The sequence below is a fragment of the Otolemur garnettii genome, unplaced genomic scaffold (assembly GCF_000181295.1).
Source record: "Otolemur garnettii isolate 467f Iridium unplaced genomic scaffold, OtoGar3 scaffold00123, whole genome shotgun sequence".
Lineage (NCBI taxonomy): Eukaryota > Metazoa > Chordata > Mammalia > Primates > Galagidae > Otolemur > Otolemur garnettii.
The window spans coordinates 1,430,926-1,450,375 of record NW_003852518.1 but is presented as its reverse complement, the minus strand read 5'-3'; the positions used below and the strand labels follow the sequence as shown (position 1 = coordinate 1,450,375).

Sequence of the window (19,450 nt, the reverse complement as noted above, 5' to 3'; positions counted from 1 at the left end):
AAAAAGAGAATCTTTGCTGGCAGGTTGCATAGATTCTCCCTAGAACAGGTCCCGCAAAGTGTTGGGCATCTTGGATTAGCTTCAGATGCTGGATGGCTGGCTGCAGGTCAGAATGAGCTCTCCGCGCTTCTGGGACAGGTGTTATGGAGGCACCATTTTTGGAGTTTTACATTACATCTGGTTCCTGGCTGGCCACCCACTCCTATCTGTCCTCCAAACTCGGCACACAAGTCCACACTCTGTCAGATTTTCCACTCAACTCCTAATTTCCCCTCCAACAGAAAATTGTTGGGGTCCGAGGGAAAAGAGCTGGGCACTTTTTGCGTGCTCCGCGATAGGTTTATTTTTGATGGGGGAAGGGCTGGTTACTTCTAGTTCCCACCGCTGCCACTGCAGCATGCCCAAAAGATTTTTCAGAGTTTGTAGTAAGGGTACCAATTCCCCCTGCTCCACACAGACTTCCAAAATTACAGGATGGATCAGTTCCTAAGTGAAGTCCCTTCCCCTCAAGTTTCTGTCCAAATGCCTGGATCCCGGACACCCCAAACCGGCGCCAAATGGCTCCCATTTCTGGCTGCCAAATTCTGCTCGGGAATCCACGCCTCACCACACTCTCCATGAAACACACAAAGTCCCCACGAATTGGGCACAGAAGTCCTTCATGGGGAAGGGATTGGTTTCTGCCTCTCAGGACGCAAGCCATGGACCTGGGGCTGCAGGTCACAGATGGTGCCGTTTCAGCTGCTGCCCTGAGTTTTTTCTGGCAGACACCATAGTTCTGGGTTACACTTCCAATCCAGCAATTCACCTCCTTGTTGCATGCCCTGCGCTGCTTGTCTGTGCCAGCACTCCACGTGGGAAAGATTCAGACCCCCAATCTCACCTGAAACCACCAGGAGAGTTGACTCAGAGATGCGTCCCCTCTACCATCTTGCTCTGCCTCCTAAGCCTATATTCTTAAGTGTTCTGATCATGAAAGGATGCTGGATATTATCAAAAGCTTTTTTCTGCATCAATTGAGAAAAATCATATAGTGTTTGATTTTTATTTTATTTATGTGATGTGTTATGTTTATAGATTTATGTATGTTGAACCAACCTTGTAACCCTGGGATAAAACTAATTTGATCATGGTGTATGATTTTTTTGATGTGTCCCTGAATTCTGTTTGCTAGGATCTTATTTAATATTTTTGCATTGATATTCATTAATGATATTGGTCTATAGTTTTCTTTCTCTGTTCGGTCCTTTCCTGTTTTGGGGATCAAGGTGATATTTACTTCATAGAACGCGTTGGAAAGTATTCCTTATTTTTCTATGTTTTGGAAAAGGTTATGTAATACAAGTATTAGTTCCTCTTTGAAGGTTTGGTAGAATTCTGATGTGAAGCCATCTGGTCCTGGACTTTTACTTTTTGGGAGATTTCATATAGTTGATGGTATTTCAGTGCTTAATATAGGTCTATTCAAGATTTCTAATTCTTTCTGGCTAAGTCTAAGAAGGTGGCATGCTTTCAGGTATTGGTCCATTTCCTCGAGATTATCATATTTTTGAGAATAGAGTTTTTTGTAGTAATCATTGAGGATTTTTAAAATTTCTGTGGTATCCATTGTTATTTCTTCTTTATTGTTTCTAATTGATGATATTAAAGATTTCACTATTCTTTTTCTAGTTAGGCTAGCCAAATGTTTATCAATTTTGTTAATCTTTTTAAAGAACCAACCTTTTGTCTCCTTGATCTTCTGAATGATACTTTTATTTTCAATTTCATTTAATTCTGCTCTAATTTTTTTTTCTTCTGCTGGATTAGGGGATGGAATGTTCTTCTTTTCCAGTTGCTTGAGGTGACCCATTAAGTTGTTGACTTCCTTTCATTTTGATGAAGGCTTCCAGTGAGATGAATTTCAGTATTCCACATGTTTTGATAACTTGTGCCTCCATTATCATTTTGTTCCAAAAATGTGATTATTTCCTTCTTAATCTCATCTTTGACCCAGCCATCATTCAGCATATGATTATTTAGTCTTTCATGACTTTGTTTTAGTATGAAGATTCCTGCTGCTATTGAGTTCAACTTTTACTCTGTGATGTTCTGAGAAGATACAATGAATAATTTCTATTCTTTTAAATTTGCTGAGGTTCAACTTATGTCCTAAGATATGATCAATTTTGAAGGATGATCCATGGGCTGATGAGAAGAATGTGTATTCAATTTTATTAGGACAAAATGTTCTGTAGATGTCTATTAAGTCCATTTGTTCTAGGGTCAAGTTTAACTCTATTATATCTTTGTTACATTTCTTTTCAGAGGATCTATCCAGAGCTGACGTAGTGGTGTTAAAATCTCCAACTATTATAGTCCAGGAAGATATTAAATTGTCCATATCTGTTAGGATTTGCTTATAAATTGAAGAGCTTCTAATAGGATTCATAAATGTTAATTATTGAAATCTCTTCAAGTTGTGTATTTCCCTTGACAAATATGTAGTGTTCATCTTTATCTTTCCTTACCTATGTTGTTTTAAAACTTGGTATCTGCAAACAAAATTGCAATCCCTGCTTTTTTCTGATTTCCATTTGCCTGTACTATAAATGTCCATCCCTTAACCCTGAGTCTTTTTAACCTTTAAGGTAACATGAGTCTCTCGTATGCAACAGATATCTGGCCTGAGATTTTATATCCAGTGAGCCAACCTGTGCCCCTTTAGAATACAGTTGAAGCCATTCACATTAATTAAGAGAACTGATAGTCATCGTAGTTTGGGGGGCATCCTGATTTTCAAATTTCCAGTGGATATTTTTAATCCTTTCACCATTGTGGAAGTTAGGTTTTGTTCAATAAATTCTGGGTGAGTTTACTTTGGTGGTAGACCATTGTGTAGTCTTTATGAAAGATGGGTCTGAGAATATCGTGGAGAGCTGGTTTAGTTAAGGCAAATTTCCTCGACCTGTGTATGTCAGTACAGTATTTGATTTCTCCATCACAAATGAAACTCAGTTTAGTTAGATACAGGATCCTGGGCTGAAAGTTGTTTCGTTTTAGAAGATTTAAGGTCGATGACCCTCCTCTTCTGCCTTGAAATGTTTCAACTGAAGAGATCTGCAGTCATTCTAATATTTCTCCCTTGGCAGGCAATACTTTTCTCATATCTGGATGCTTGCAGAATTTTCCCCTTCATATTAATTTTGAAAAAATTAATTTCAATGTGTCTACGAGATGTTTATGTGGATTGAGTCTTGGTGGGGTTTTGAAACTGCCTACTACCTGAATTTCTGTATCTCATTCAATGCTTGGGAAATTCTCCTCCATAATATCTTGGAGTAGAACATCAGTGCCTTTAAGACCATCCTCTTCTCCTTCAGAAATTCCTGTAAGATGAATTTTTGACCTTTTGGAGTGATCCCACCACTCTCAGGGAATGATCTGTTTTTGCTTTCCATTTTACTGCCTCTTTGCTTAGGATCATTCAAAAGCCTTGTCTTCAATTTCAGAGATCCTTTCTTTGCCCTGTTCAACTCTGTTACTAAGAGATTCTAGTATATTTCCAAGCTCCTCAAAAAAAAATTTTCATTTCCTTGAGGTCTGCTATCTCTTTTCTCATTATGTCCACATCCTTGGTGATTTTGTCTTTGAATTCATTAATATCTTGAGACAACTTTTGAACAACTCTTTGGATTTCTATTTCCATCTTTTCCTCCATTCTATTCATTTTATTTGCCATTCATACTCTGAATTATTTCTGACATTTCAGCCATTCGTTTATTAATGGCATCTTCTGATCTATCTCCTTTGTCATTCCTTGGAGGAGTTGATCTACTCTGATTATTCATGTTGCCACAGTTCTTCCACTGGTTCCACCCCATGATTATTTTCCCAAGTTTGTCTAGTAAAATTGGTAGGGTGAGATTGAATTGAGGGCCCCAGGAATTGTAGGTAACCAGGCCTTTACCAAAGAGCTGGGACTGGTGATTGTTGCTTTTCCCCCAAAGCTTTACAAAGGTCCCTTTCAGACCTGCAGCCAGAGACTCTGTGAACCTAATTGGCATGACAGGGCCAGCTGGCTCTGTCTTATAGTCAGCCAACCTCTATCCAATCCTAATGCATTGTGTATTTATGCTGAAATCTCAGCTAGGGAGAGATATAAGGAACTGAGACACCCCACACCCCACCAGCAACAACTGGAGAAGGGGAAGAAGTCACTCGTACTACAATACAACCAGAGATCAACCGTGGAGGGTCCCTGGGTGGATAGCCCAGGTCAAGAGTTCCAATCTGATTGTCCCAGGCAGCACAATCACTGCTTAACTAGGAGAGTTCAAAAAGCCTCCTGTAACCCAAAAGCAGGCAGGAGTCAGCAGGTTAGGATAAATTTGTATACTTTTTTCCACAGGCAGCTCCATCCCCAAAACCTGAGAGGCTGGAGTCTGGCACCTCCCTCTCTAGGAGAGTCAGCACCTCCATCTCTGCCTTGCACCACAGCCATGCACTACTACCAGTAACCCCGCAGGACTAAGGAATGGCTCCCTACAATGAGCAAGGGCTCCAGGGATATGCACCTGCAAGGGTCAAAGGGGAGTCAATGAGTCCTCTCACACTGCACACTGCCACCAGCAATCCCAAGGAGCTGAAGCCCGACCTCTTCCAGTGCTCAATGGAATCTGGGCAATGCTCCGCCACAACCTGTCCCAGGGTGTGAGCACCTCCACTCACCAATGGGCACTATCACAGCACATTTTTCTCTCTTACACAGTCTGTGCCTCTGCCCCAGCCACCCTCTGCCAATGGCAACCCTGAGGGGCTGAAGCCCAGCTCCCTCCAGTGGTCAAAAGATCAGGGAAGTGCTCCTTCAAAGTCTCACCCAGGGCTTGAGCCCCACTGCCCACTGCGTATTATTACTGAGCAAGGCTTCTCTCTCTCTTGCGTTGTCCCTCTCTCCTGGTATCCTCCCACTTACACTCAAGTCACTGTTTCCATGTAGTTGTCCAGCAGCCTACACAATGCCCAAACCTCTCAAGGAACTGCTAAACACTATGGGGTCTGCAGGGGACAAGCTTTCAGACCACTAAGTGGGGGGCGGGGGAGAGAAGGGTAGACCAGGAGTTCAGAACTGCAGGGAAAATATTTGTTCAGTTTTATGCCAGGCAGGAGACAACTAGGCTTACTGGTGGGACTTCTCTGGAAGAGTTCCAGTGTTTAGCAGCCCTCTCATTTGGGTTAAAGTAAGAACTCTTTTCTTCACTGCTTGCTTGTAGAGAGCACACAGAGAGCCCTTGGGGTAGGGGGTCTCTCATTCTCATGGCAATGGGTTTTGTACCTGGAATTGGTTTCCTTGGAGTCACAGCTTGCCTTAACAGGGATAATGCAAATTCCTCTATCTTCTTTCTTAGCTTAGCTCCCAACATTCAACTTCATTGCGTTCATTCTGTCCAATGTCTTTCCCATTGGATGGGAGCCTCTGTAAAAAGCTAGCTCCAGTCAGCCATCTTACCTCCTCCCCACCCCTTGAAGAACTTAAAGAACATTATTCCTTGAGAAGTCTCATTTGTATATTCTAGATGAAGCTGGAAAATGTGAATATAAATTTAGAATACATTTCTATTATAATGCCTATTTCTTCAAGAATATCATTAATTAAAAGTTTACAAATTAATCCTAACATACTGACTCTTTTCTAAACCAGATTAATATTTGCAATTGTTTTCTATACATTTCAGGAGACATAAATACCTCACAGAAATATAATAAAGGGTGCCTACAAATTTTAAAGAAATTTGAGAATGCTATGTCATCATGAGGCTACACATTCCTTTGCAATAACTGGAGATGATGGTTTCTGATACCAGAAGTATGTTAATTAATATGGATATCAAAATATGTATTTCAATGCCTACTATAATGTTAGATACAAGAGCCAAAATATCAAGTAGCATACAATCTATCATTAAACGTCCTCTGGCTATCTTTTTATCAAAAAAATTAATAAATAAATAAAAAGTGTCACAATTTAAAAAAATATATCCAGAGATATGTGTTCTTCTCAATGTAAGAACACATGCTATAATATCTCTTAACAGTGATCACTTAATAGATCTTGAAGTAAGACATAATGGATATTTCATGATGCCAAGAGCTATACATGTTATAAGTAATATAACAGCAGATATTCAGTAACTAATTGTTTAATTAAAGTTGGTATTTCTTTTTTAAAAAAAAATCACTTTTTTAAAAAATGGATTAACATAAGAGTATGTATGATTAGGCTACATTGTTTACATTTGCAAGGTAAAGTCCAAGCTGTAGTTGAGTCTTTCACTCGGGAGATGTACTCTATACTCCTACGTTGTACTGGTTGGGTGGGAGCTTACCAAACTCCCTTTCTCCTGCCATATTCTTGAATTTATTTGTGCTTTTCTCTTCTGTGTGCCTATAGTTGTTCATCTACTAGTTTCAAATTAGTATTGAGCACAGTGGATATTTGATTTTCCATTCATGAAGTACTTTATTAAGGTAAATGTTCTTCATCTTCATCCAGGTAAAATCAAAACTTTTAAACGCTCCATATTTTTTATGGCTGAATAGTATTCCATGGTATACATATGCTATAGTTTATTAATCCATTCATGGGTTGATTACCACTTGGATTGCTGCCATACCTTTGCAAGTGTGAATTGAACTGCTATATACATTTGGGTATAAATGTCCTTATGATAAAATTATTTTTTTTCTTTTGAGTAGATACCTAGTAATGGAATTGCAGGATCAAATCAGATGTCTACTTTTAGTTCTTTGAGGAGTCTCCATACTTCTTTCCAAAAAGGCTGTATTAGTTTACAATTGTAACAACAGTATATAAGTGTTCCTTTCTCTCTACACCCACATCAGCATCTGCAGGTTTGAGACTTTATGATGTGGGCTATTCTCACAAGGGTTAGGTGATATCTCAGGATGGTTTTGATAATGATTAAGGATGACAAGAATTTTTATCATGTAAAGTTTGTTAGCCATTTCTCCATTTTGTTGAGAGAAGGTTCTGTTCATGTCTTATGCCCAGTGATTAATAGGCATGTTTGCTCTTTTCTTGTATTGATTTGCTTGAATTCTTTGTAAATTCTGGTTATAAGCCCTTTGTCAGATTCACAGCCTGTGAATACCTCCTCTCATTCTGTATGCTATTTCCTTTGCTGATTATGTCCTTAGCTATGCAGAAGCTTTTTAGCTTATTCAGTCAATTCATTTATTGTCGTTGCTGCTGCAATTGCCAATGGGGTCTTCATAAAAATCTTTCCCCAGGCTGCTATCAACAACAGTTTTTCTCATATTTTCTTGTAGAGTTTTTATATTTTTTTGTCTTATATTTACATCTTTCATCCAGCATGAGTTAATTTTTCTAAGTGGTGATGGGTAAGGGTCTAGTTTCAGTCTTTTACATGTTAAAAGGGAGCTCAAAAAGTTTCACTCTTTGCACATGATATGATCTTATACTTAGAAAATACAAAGAACTCAATGACATGGCTCCTGGAAGTGATTAAGAAATACAGTAACATCTTGGGATATAAAATCATTGCCCATAAATCAGTAAAAATCAGTAGCTATCATATACTCCAATAACAGTCAAACTGAGAATCAAATCAAAGGCATAACACCATTTAGAGTAGCTAAAAAGAAAATGAAATACCTTGGAATGTACCTAACAAAGTATGAAAAGGATCTATACAGAGAGAACTATGAAACCCTGAAAAAAATAAATTACAGAAGACATAAGTAAATGGAAGAACATACCATGCTCATGGCTGGAAAGAATCAACATTGTTAAAATTTCTATACCATCCAAAGTGATCTACAGGTTTAATGCAACGACATTAGAGCATCAACATCATATTTCAAAGACTTAAAAAAATTGTTCATCATTTTATATAGAACCAGAAGAAATGCTAATAGCCAATGCAATTCTAAAAAAAATAAAAACAAATCTGGAGACATAACATTATCAGACTTTAATTTATAATACAAGGATACAGTAGTAAAAACAGCATGGTAGTGCCATAAAAATAGAGACACTGATCTATAGAACAAACTAGAGAACATAGAGAAGCCAGCCTCATATCACCTTCTAATTTTCAATAAATGAAACAAAAGCATACACTGGGTGAAGCTGGTGTTTCTTCCCTCTCTAGATCTTAGCTTGATTATCTAAAAAGTCACAGAATTGGACTAGATCTTTAAAATCTCACGTCATAAGAATTCTAAAATTAAATGACAAAATTTAAGAACAATTTCATTATAAAAATATGTTTTATTAAATAATAAAACAGTTAATATTTTTAAAACCTTATTTGGCTTTATCACAGATGTGAAAAATAGATATGAGAACATAAATATCACTATTACTATAAAGAAAAGCCTAGAAAATATTACTATATATCAACAATTTTTCTTGATGCTATCAACCCTGAACTCTGAGGATAGGCAGGGGCTTGCAGATCAGGACCTAAACATTTGCTTCAGCTGACATGTAAGCAAGTAAGATGATTCAGCTAAAAGACTATAATGAATAGCTAAAAAGCCAAGTGTAGACCAAGGTGAGTATGTGAAGCCCTTGAGAACCACAGATAAGGAGTTGTACTCTCTCACAGGTTTTCACATACAAACATCTATAGTGACTCACAAGAAAGATCACAGGAACCCTGATAAAACCTCCCACAGGGTGCTGGCTAGAGGAAGGAGTCAGCAGCCCTCCCAAAACTCTTCTGAATACCTATTTCCCTTATACCTCCTCTAAGGAACAAAGCTTTAATCTATCGAAAGAGAAAAAACAAAAACTGTCACCTAGGGCACTGTTGAAACTTGTAGCTCAAGAAGGAAACAGGGGGGAAAAAGTTGCTATATCTTTAGGGAAGAGCCAGGAAGAAGTGCTAGGCCAAAACTAAAACTGGAAAAGGGGTTGAAGTAACTGTAAAGACCATACCCTAAGACCTACAAACATTCTGCTTGCCAAAGAATAAAAATTAATTAGACTGTCCATCTCTCCAAACAATTCACAACTAATAATAGTTTAGTAAATTAACAGTGTAATAAAGCTTGTAGAGCTGTAAGAGACTTTCTACAGCAAAAAAGAAGAAACCACAAACAAGAAAAGATTTATACTGGAAAAAAATAAGTTTTGAAGCACTTTTAAGGGTATTTAAAAGTATTGATTGTACTGAAGGCAACCACAGCAAAAAACCAACATCAAAGCCAGATAAACACAAACCCATAACCCTCAAAAGGTGTAAGGAAAAGAAAAATGTTCATCTCAAAATATTAAAATAATTACCTCAGTATCTATTGTCTTATTCACAATGTCTGACTTCAACAAAAATTAGAAGATACACAAAAAGGAAAAAAATAGTACGATCCTTAGATACCCAGAAATGTTCAAAACCAGATTCCTATAAAATGGAAATATAAGAAATATCAGACAGAATCCTTTGTCACATTTAAAATAACATGACAAAGGATTTAATGGAAGACATAGACAATATGCAAGATCAGATAGGCAGTTTTAGCAGCAAACTTGAAACTATACTAGTAATATGCAAATGAAAACACTAGAATTAAAGACAAAAACAAGAAAAATAAAAAAATTATAATAACATACAGTATTTCTTCAATGTGCTCATAAACAGGCTGACATAACCAAGAAAAGAATAAATATACTTGAAAATAGGATAAAGGAAACTAGCCTAAAACAAAGAAGAAGGTAAAATGCATAGTAAAGAAGAGAAAGGAGAAGGAGGGAAAAGAAAGAGCAGATGAGGGAGGGAAAAAGGAGAAACGTGAAAGGAATTCAAGAGCTGTGGAATGGTATCAAACAGTGTTAATGTAACTGTGTTGGGAATGTCAAAAGAAGAGGAGAGATAGAATAAAGCCAAAGAAATATTTGCAGTCATAATACCCAAGAATTTCCCCCCAAAAATGACAGACACCAAACTCCAGCTCGAAGAAGCTTGGAGAATACCAAGCAGAATGAATACAAAAACTCAACAAAAGAGATAAACATAATATTCAAAATCCTAAAAAGAGAAAAGCAAAGAGAAAATCTTAATCAGAAAATCAGAAAAATTGGCATATGTACCCAGAAAAAGACAAAGGTAAGGATTTCAGCAGACTTCTCATTAGAAATTGTCTAGGATTCAAGCAAACAAAACAAAACAAAGAACAATAACAAAAAAACAAAAAATAGAATTCTATCTTTAGAATGTTGAAAGAAAAAATACTATCAACCCAAAGTTCTATAATCAGCAAAAGAAAAACCCAAGCAAATTAAACCCAAAGCAATCAAAAGAAAGGAAATAATAAAAATAAAGCAGAAACCAATATTTTGATGACAGAAAAATAATAGAAAGAAAAATCAATGAACCCAAAAGCTGGTTCTTAGAGAAGAGTGATAAAATGGTTGAACACATAACCAGAGGGAATGAAAACAGAGGAAACACAACCAACCTCAGAGTGAATGAGGGCATATCATTAAAAAGTATTACAAACTACTTTACAAACTTGACAAGCTGAAAAATCCAGCAAGTAGGAGAAAATCCTTGAAAGACACAAACTACAAAAACTCACAAAATAATGTGTTCCTACCTCAAAATTATATCTAACTCACAAAATAATGTGTTCCTATCTCAAAATTATAACTAGTCACTCTCAAGTCATATTTCAAAGACATATGATCTTAGGAAAGTACCTTATTCTCTTGCTATCTTGATGCCTTTGTTTTCTCATATGTGAAATGAATGAAATGGCTGTATTTACTACAAAGAGGAGTTGTGAAGATTAAATGATTAGTATGTATTCTGTTTAGAACAGTATTTGCCACATGGTAAATACTACATGTTTTTATTACTATTTGTATAAAAATAATTATACTAAATGAAATAAGGCAGATACTGAAAGTCAGAAAAACATATGCATGTAGAATCTAAAAAAATAAAACTAATACAAACAGAGAATGATAGTTACCAGGCATTGTGCAATAAGGGAACTGGGGAGTTATTGGTGCAAGGGTTACAAGTGTACAAACTTTTAATTCTAAGATATATAAATTCTGGAGACCTAATGCATAGCATAATGAATGTAGGTAACAGTAATGTACTATATACTTGAAATCTGCTAAGAGAATAGATCTAAGTACTTCTCATCACAACAACAACAAAAAATGGATACTATGTAAGGCAACTGATAAGTTAATACTTTAATGTGCCACTTATATCATACTGTGTATCTGTGTCAAAATATAACATTGTATACCTTAAATATACACATTTTTGTCAGTTATACCTCAACAAAGGTGGGAAGAGGAAAAAACTGTTAAAAAAAAATTCAAAATAAAACTAAAATATACACGTATAGAATACATAAAGAATTGTGCATGGGGAGGTGTAAGTGCATAAAGAAAAGCAAAGAAATAAACATGGTAAAAGTTCAGGGTAGTAGTGTTTTTATTTGGGGGGGAGGAAGAAATAAATAAGATTTTAGAACAGCTTATTGGGAGGTCTAATAGTCTTGGTATTAGCCTATCTTAACCTGAATACTAAGGATATTTGTCTTACTGTGCTTTATAACCTGCATTTATCTTATACACATTTGTATATAACAAGTTAATTCATCAGAATAATATTAGAGAGGGAAGTATAAACTTTTGATAAATGTATTACCTTTGAAAATTAAAATTACTGAATTAAAAAAAACAGAGAAAAGGAGATACTAATTTTAAGATTTCTCCCCTATGCCTCACAATGTATCTAAACAATCTGAATAATTTATTCCAAGGAAATGTGTGCAAGTAATTACATAACTACATGAGGTCTTGGGCACAATTTCAGAGAAATTATCTTTGGAATACTCATAAAATGATAACTTAAATGTAGGGTAGTTTAAGTTAGAGGCAAAAAAAAAGCCTCTATGTTTTTTAAAACTTTAAAAATGACAGCGTGATTAATAAGTTTTAAAACTGGTAGGCAGTAAATTATGATGTGCTACAGCATTGAAAAATAAAATAAAATCACAAAGTTAGAACAGCAAAATTCCCAGGGAATAGTTTTGATAAAAGTCAAAACTAGTACATTAATACAATCTTACCCTTACCCAGAAATATCTACAACTCTAAATACCTGCTTTTCCACTGTAAAGGTAAGTAAAATATTGCTCCTCCTTAAAGACTACGGTGAATTATATACTATACTTTGCATTGTCAACCGCAAGACCTGGTATGTCATCTTAAATAAGAAAAGATTTTAAATGTCAATTGCCAAATCAAAGGAGCAGCAAATGAGAATAGAAAAATTCAATACTTAAATGTTTCTATGTTTCAGCTTACAAAATTTCAGTATCAAATGTACATGTTTGTATTACATTATATGCTACTATCAGAGAGCAATAAAAATAAAACTTGATAATATTTTAGCACTGGGTGCTTTTTCAGCTAGATTACTTCACTAATTTATATTACTGGTAGTATTTTACTGTGTAAAGTGTGCTCCTGTATATAATGTACAACTGTGATTCTGGCACAAACTTTCAGGAAAACACACCCTCAAAAAAGGGGCCAGTTCTCCACCAGGACAGACACATCTGGGGAGGACTAATACCACCTTTGTAAATGTGAAGGTTGCGCCACCCTCCCACCACCATCCACTCTGTGAAGCCTGATTCTTCCTTCTCCTGGGAGCCCTTTCTTCCCTGCCACATGGGGGGCCATGGCCAAGGTGGCTATGCACATGGCGGGTGGGGTGGGAGCTTCTGAGGCCCATTAAGTGGGTCTCTTGGGCTTGTGCAGGGTTCCTGATCCCCTCCATGCAGCCCACTTTGCCAGTGCTACTATCACTGCCCTCCCATGAATACAGCACTTGATATTGACCACTCCGCCTGATCCCACCAGATCCCAGATCCTCCTAGACTGGAACCCCACAGGCCCAGGTGAGAGGGTAAAGCAACCCCAGAGGTCAACTGGGCTCTCCTACTCCCAAACTGTACTACTCATGTACAATGTGCATCTTTATTTTTCCCTCAAAAATTTGGCAAAAAAGTACTCATTATACATGGCAAGGTATGGTAGCTACATAACCGTCAAGGATTTCTGTTACTCAGTCAGGCTGATTCCATGATCACATAGGCACCATCATTCCCACTACATTTTTGTAGTAAGATAGAGGTTATATGTGATGTGTTTATCTCCTACAAAATCTAGCACAATGGCATCCTCCAGTAGTTGAGATTTCTCAACTATATAAACATGTGAACTGAAACATATTACAAAATAAATATTGCCTATGTTTCTTTAGAAAGTCTTTGTATAAATATACTTCTTTCCTTGATTAAGGACAATAAAGTAAACCTGTTGGTTTTATCCAAAAGCACTATGTCAAATACTATAAGATTTTTAAAAAAGAAAGAAAATGTGGCAAATACAGCAATAAAGAAAAACTTTATATGAGGGTATGAAAAAACAATCAGGTACCTCATTGAACAAATCTTCAGGGTGAAAATTCATTAATCTATATTTTCAGTAAGGCTACAAACAAAAAGCTGATTTATGTTTTTTAAACTACAGTGTTAAAGTAAACCAGTTTGTATGAAATTAGAAATTTAGAATAAAAGTAAAATATGTATTTCAAAACAACAAAATAAGTTGAATAGAGAAAAATTGTTGATTAAATCAATCATAATCTGATGTCTGGTAGCGTGATTCCTCCTGCTTTGTTTTTATTTCTGAGTAACATCTTGGCTATTCAATGTTTTTTCTGATTCCATATGTACACCAGGGAATATTATGCAGCCCTAAAGAAAGATGGAGACTTTACCTTCTTCATGTTTGCAAGGATGGAGCTGGAAAATATTTTTCTTAGCAAAGTATCTCAAGAATGGAAGAAAAAGTATCCAATGTACTCAGCCCTACTATGAAACTAATTCATAGCTTTCATAGGAAAGCTATAACCCAATTATAGCCCAAGAATATGGGGAAAGGGGAGAGGGAGGGGAGGGAGGAGGATGGGTAGAGGGAGGGTGATTGGTGGGATCATGCCTATAGTTCATCTTATAAGGGTACATGTCAATCTTTCTAAATGTAGAATATAAATGTCTTAAAACAATAACTAAATAACTAAGAAAATGACATGAAGGCTATGTTAACCAGTTTGATGAAAATATTTCAAATTGTATTTAAAAACAGCACACTGTACCCCATGACAGTATTAATGTACACAGCTATGATTTAATAAAAAAATAAAATAAAAAATAAAAATTTTGTGGTTAAAAAGAAATCAATCACAAAAAATAGTAATTTCTATGTAGAAAAACATTAAATTCTTTTGGAACATAGGTACTTAGAGAAATCTCCAAAAAGTTCAATATTCTAGTACATCTTTATATCAAATTAAAATACATGAAGAAGGGTACACCATCTACTTTACAGCAAAGGGTAAACATAAGAAAAATAATTAAAGAAGTGAATGAATGTGCAAGATACAAATGTGTTATTTGTTCTGAGTAGATATATATATTTAATTGCAATATTAAAACAAAATCCTACCTGAAATAATTTTTCCTTTTGGTCCATGCCATTGGAATGATGGATCTATCAGTTCAGCATTTCGCAGTCGTTGAGTTACACATAACACATGTGGGCTCCTTTGATGGAGCATGACATATACTTTTACTGAAAATACAATATTAAAATTTTTCAATAATGTTTATGTTATTTCTTTCTCTATAGTGACTTATATATTTGTAGTTTGAATTAGGCACTTTCATAGAATTTCTTTATACTTGTTTGGAGTTTTTCTTGAGACATTGTCTCACTCTGTCACTCTAGGTAGAGTGCTGGGGCATCATCATAGCTCATTGCAACCTCAAACTCCTGGGCTCAAGTGATCACCTGCCTCAACCTCCAAAGTAGCTGGGACTACAGGCACCTACCTCGGCACCTACCTCAACACCTAGCTAATTTTTCTGCTTTTAGCAGAAACAACTTTCACTCTTTCTCAGATTAGTCTTGAAATTCTGAGCGCAAACAATCCTCCTACCTCAGCCTGCCAGAGTACTGGGATTACAGATGTGAGTCACCAGTCATGACACCCAACAAGATTATTCCTGAAAACACCACACTGTACCCCATGATTGCATTAATGTACACAGCTATCATTTAATAAAGACCCCTATGCATAGAGAATACAAATACGAAATAAATACACACACAAAAAAAAAGATTATTGCTCTCATTACTTGCTGATAAGAACTAAGAACTAAATTTTATTGCATTCTCTTAAGTAACATTAAAAAATATGTGATGTGGGGCAGATGCAAGATGGCGGACTGTAGCCAGCTTTCCATAGAGGCTCCCATCCAGAAGGAGAGTTAAAAGACAGAAGTTTACCATGGAAGCCGATGGTTTGGAGCTGAGCCAAGAGAGAAGGTTGAAAAACACACATCAACCCTGCTGAGGCGGGATGCGACCCCAAAGATACAAACAAAAGGTACTAAATCCATCACCAAACAGATGGGAGTCCCCTCCACCATGAGAAGGGCTCGCAGTAAACTCCATACAAACAAGTAAGCAGAGTTGACATGTCCTCCCATTCCAACCCACAGGAGAAACTCTCTAAAAACTGGACCTCCTACCCGTCCTAGGGTGCCAAGGCACTCTCTTGCCAAGCATAAAAGTGTATAAAACTGTATATATTCTCTACCTGAAACTCTGAACTTCCAGCACTCCCCTCCACTCTCACCCCGAGGTCTGGAAGTCTTTCTGCCATGAAGTCCAGATTCTTGGGCATTTTCTTGAGAGGTGTGGACAGGGGAAGGGCCCTTGCTCGTCTGTGCTGATTTTGTGGCACAGGAGTAAGGAGAGGATGGTCAGCTGAGAGGAAAATATACAGGAGAGGTGGCACTGCCCCCAGGCACAGAACAGCAGCAGTGGTGGGACCAGTAAGGCTCACGCCCCTGAGGCTTTCCTGGACAGACATGCCCTGTCTCTCTAGGCAACCGAAGGAGGCTGGGCACCTTCTCTGGTGGCAGCCACTGATGGATGAATCTGGGACATGAGTAAAGGGAGCGCAGGAACTAGAATACCGTGCATAGAGCCGGCAGACTCCCAAGGCAGGGATGAGCCAGAGGACTGTTTTACTGAGGCTAAGAAACACGTGGCCATCAGGGGATCATAGCTGAGACAAAGGCAGGCAGGCAGAGGCTGGAACTGACAGCTCAGTATGAGCTCTAACTGCTTGCTGCTGCCCGGAACTGAGTTGTGGTTTCTGTCATGGACACAAACAAACTCTGCTAAGTTGTACTTTTCAGCCATCAATATCAATCAGGGCAGGGCTGGAACTGAGTGAACCATCCCAGCCTCCACTAAGCAGTCAAGGTTGTCAGACCTTACCTCCCTCTGCCAGATAGTGGCAGAGAACAGCAGCCTGGCTGGGGAGACATAGATCTCCCTCTGACTCAGGCAGGGGTAAACCCCTGGGGCATCTGCTGATTGGGGGGAACTGGGTCAAAGCCCTGTGGGGTTACCAGTGACTGGGTGTGATAGAGGTTCAAGGTGGGAAGGAGCAATCAACCTTTATAGACTAATTTATTTGCTGGGTTGGTCCTTCTGAATTCAAGGAGCACCTGAACGAGTCATACCTAAGCTGCCAGCAGACCTCTGCTATCTAGTTGCCAGAGTCCTTTTGAACTCTCCCACCTGAGAAGAGTGATGACTGGGACAATTGCTTTGGACCTCTTGAATTAGGCCAACCACCTGAGGACTATCCAAAGTGGTACCCTGGGTGTGTGATTGTGGGAAGGTGTGATTTTCCTTTTCCAATTGTTGCCTGTGAGGGATGGGGTGACTTAATTGCTAGTATTTCTCCACAGCTGAGACTTCAGGCCAGAGTAAGTGATTTACTAGGATAGAACAGAGACCAGCTGAAAACAAGACAGAACAATTTAGCCCCACCAAACCAAGGAGGCGCCCAGTTTCTCAGGCTATAGCACTGTACGGGTCCTTGGCAAAGCTCTAGGAGAAAAGGTACAGACACCAGACCTAGACGCTGGGGAAAGGGCTAGTTAATCACTACTCCTGGAACCCCAAACCAACTTCTCCTTAGTTGTTCATCTAGCCAAATGGTGTAAATTAAGCAGGGAAAATCAATGGAAAAACTCCAGTAACATGAATAACCAGAGTAGAGCAACCCTCCCCCCCCAAGGAAGGATATGGCAGATGCAACTGAATATCCCATACATCTGGGATGTCAGAAATTGATTTCAGAGTCTGGATAGCAAATAAGATCAACAGAATGGAGGAAAGGAGGGAAATAGAATTTCAAGGAATTACTCAAACGATATCTCAAGAATTCAACAATTTCACAGATAAAATGACCAAAGATTTTGACACATTGAGGCAAGACCTTGCACCACTCAAAGAAAAATACAGTAGAATCCCTCGGTAACAGAATGGAGCAGGCAGAAGACAGGATCTCTGACATTGAAGACAAAGCTTTTCAACGTGCCCAAGCACTCAAAGAGGAAGAGAAATGGCAAGCAAAAATGGATCATTCTCTCACAGAACTCTGAGATAATTCGAAGAAAACTAATATTTGCCTTATAGGAATCCTTGAAGGTGACGAAGTTGCTTCACAAAACACAAAGGCCCTTCTTCATGAAATTATGAAAGACAATTTTCCAGATATGCCAAGAGATACTGAAATTCAGATAGCAGACAGTTTCAGAACCCCAGCACAACTCAATCCGAATAAGACATCCCTCAGGTGCATCATAATTAACTTCAATAAAGTTAATATGAAAAAGAAAAAACTAAAAGCACCCAGACTGAAGAAAACAATAAACTACTAGGGGAAGAATATTACAATGACTGCACATTTCTCTTCTGAAATCTTTCAGGCTAGAAGAGGGTGGTCATCGACTTTTAATCTCCTAAAACAAAATAACTTTCAACTCAAGATCCTGTATCCAGCTAAATTGAGTTTCATCTATGATGGAGAAATTAAATATTTAAATGACATTCACATGTTCAAGAAATTTGCCATAACTAAACCAATTCTCCAGGATATTCTCAGACCTATCCTCCATAATGATCAGTGCAATCCTCCACCACAAATGTAAACTCACTCAAAAACTTTTGATCAAATTCCAACTTCCACAGTGGCAAAAGGATTAAAAATGACTACTGGACTTTCAAAAAAAGGATACCCAAAATTTTACCGGGCTTATCAATATTCTCCATTAATGTGAATGGCTTAAATTGTACTCTAAGGAGGCACAGGTTGACTGACTGGATACAAAAACTCAGGCCAGATATTTGTTGCATACAAGAATCTCATCTTACCTTAAAAGATAAATATAGACTCAGGGTGCAGGGATGGTCATCTATATTCCAGGCAAATGGAAAGCAGAAAAAAGCAGGTATTGCTATTTTATTCGCAGACACAACAGGCTTTAAACCAACAAAAGTAAGCAAGGATAAGGATGGTCACTTTATATTTGTTAAGGGTAATACTCAATATGATAAGATTTCAATTATTAATATTTATGCACCCAACCAGAGTGTACCTCAATTTATAAGAGACACTCTAACAGGCATGAGCAACTTGATTTCTTCCAGCTCCATCATAGTCGGAGATTTCAATACTCCTTTGGCAGTGTTGGATAGATTCTCTGATAAGAAGCTGAGCAAAGAATTTAGATTTACACTTAACCATCCCACATTTGGACTTAATAGACATCTACAGAACATTTCATCTTAACAAAACTGAACACATAATTTTCTCATCAATCCACGAAACATACTCCAAAATTGATCACATCTTAGGTCACAAGTCTAACCTCAGCAAATTTAAAAGAATAGAAATTATTCCTTGCATCTTCTCAGACTATCATGGAATAAAAGTTAAACTCAGTAACTACAGGAATCTGCAGACTCATACAAAAACACAGAAGCTAAATAAGCTTATGCTGAATGATAGGGGGGTCAGAGATGAGATCAAGAAGGAAATTATCAAATTTTTAGAACAAAACAATAATGAAGACATGAATTATCAGAACCTCTGGGATATCACTAAGGCAGTCTTAAGAGGGAAATTTATAGCAATGCAAGCCTTCCTCAGGAGAATGGAAAGAGAGGAAGTTAACAACTTAATGGGACATCTCAAGCAACTGGAAAAGGAAGAACATTGCAATCCCAAACCCAGCAGTAGAAACGAAATAACCAAAATTACAGCAGAACTACATGAAATTGAAAACAAAAGGATTATACAACAGATTGTTAAATCAAAAAGTTGGTTTTTTGAAAAGGTCAATAAAATAGATAAACCTTTGGCCAACCTAACCAAGAAAAAAAGAGTAAAATCTCTAATCTCATCAATCAGAAATGGTAAAGATGAAATAACAACAGACCCCTTAGAAATTCAAAAAATCC

At 37.4% G+C, this 19,450-nt stretch overlaps 1 protein-coding gene across 3 annotated transcripts in view; it reads right to left on the bottom strand.

The window, feature by feature from the left end:
- The window catches only part of ZPBP (zona pellucida binding protein), a 189,023-nt gene that overhangs the window by 139,987 nt on the left and 29,586 nt on the right, over positions 1–19,450 (bottom strand). Inside the window, exon 3 of one of the 3 annotated variants that reach the window (XM_003797745.2) lies at positions 14,567–14,692. The exons of the other annotated variants lie outside the window; for them this stretch is intronic. Coding sequence (XP_003797793.1) covers positions 14,567–14,692 — 126 coding nt within the window. The remainder of the gene's footprint in view (positions 1–14,566; positions 14,693–19,450) is intronic. 3 annotated transcript variants of the gene reach the window in all.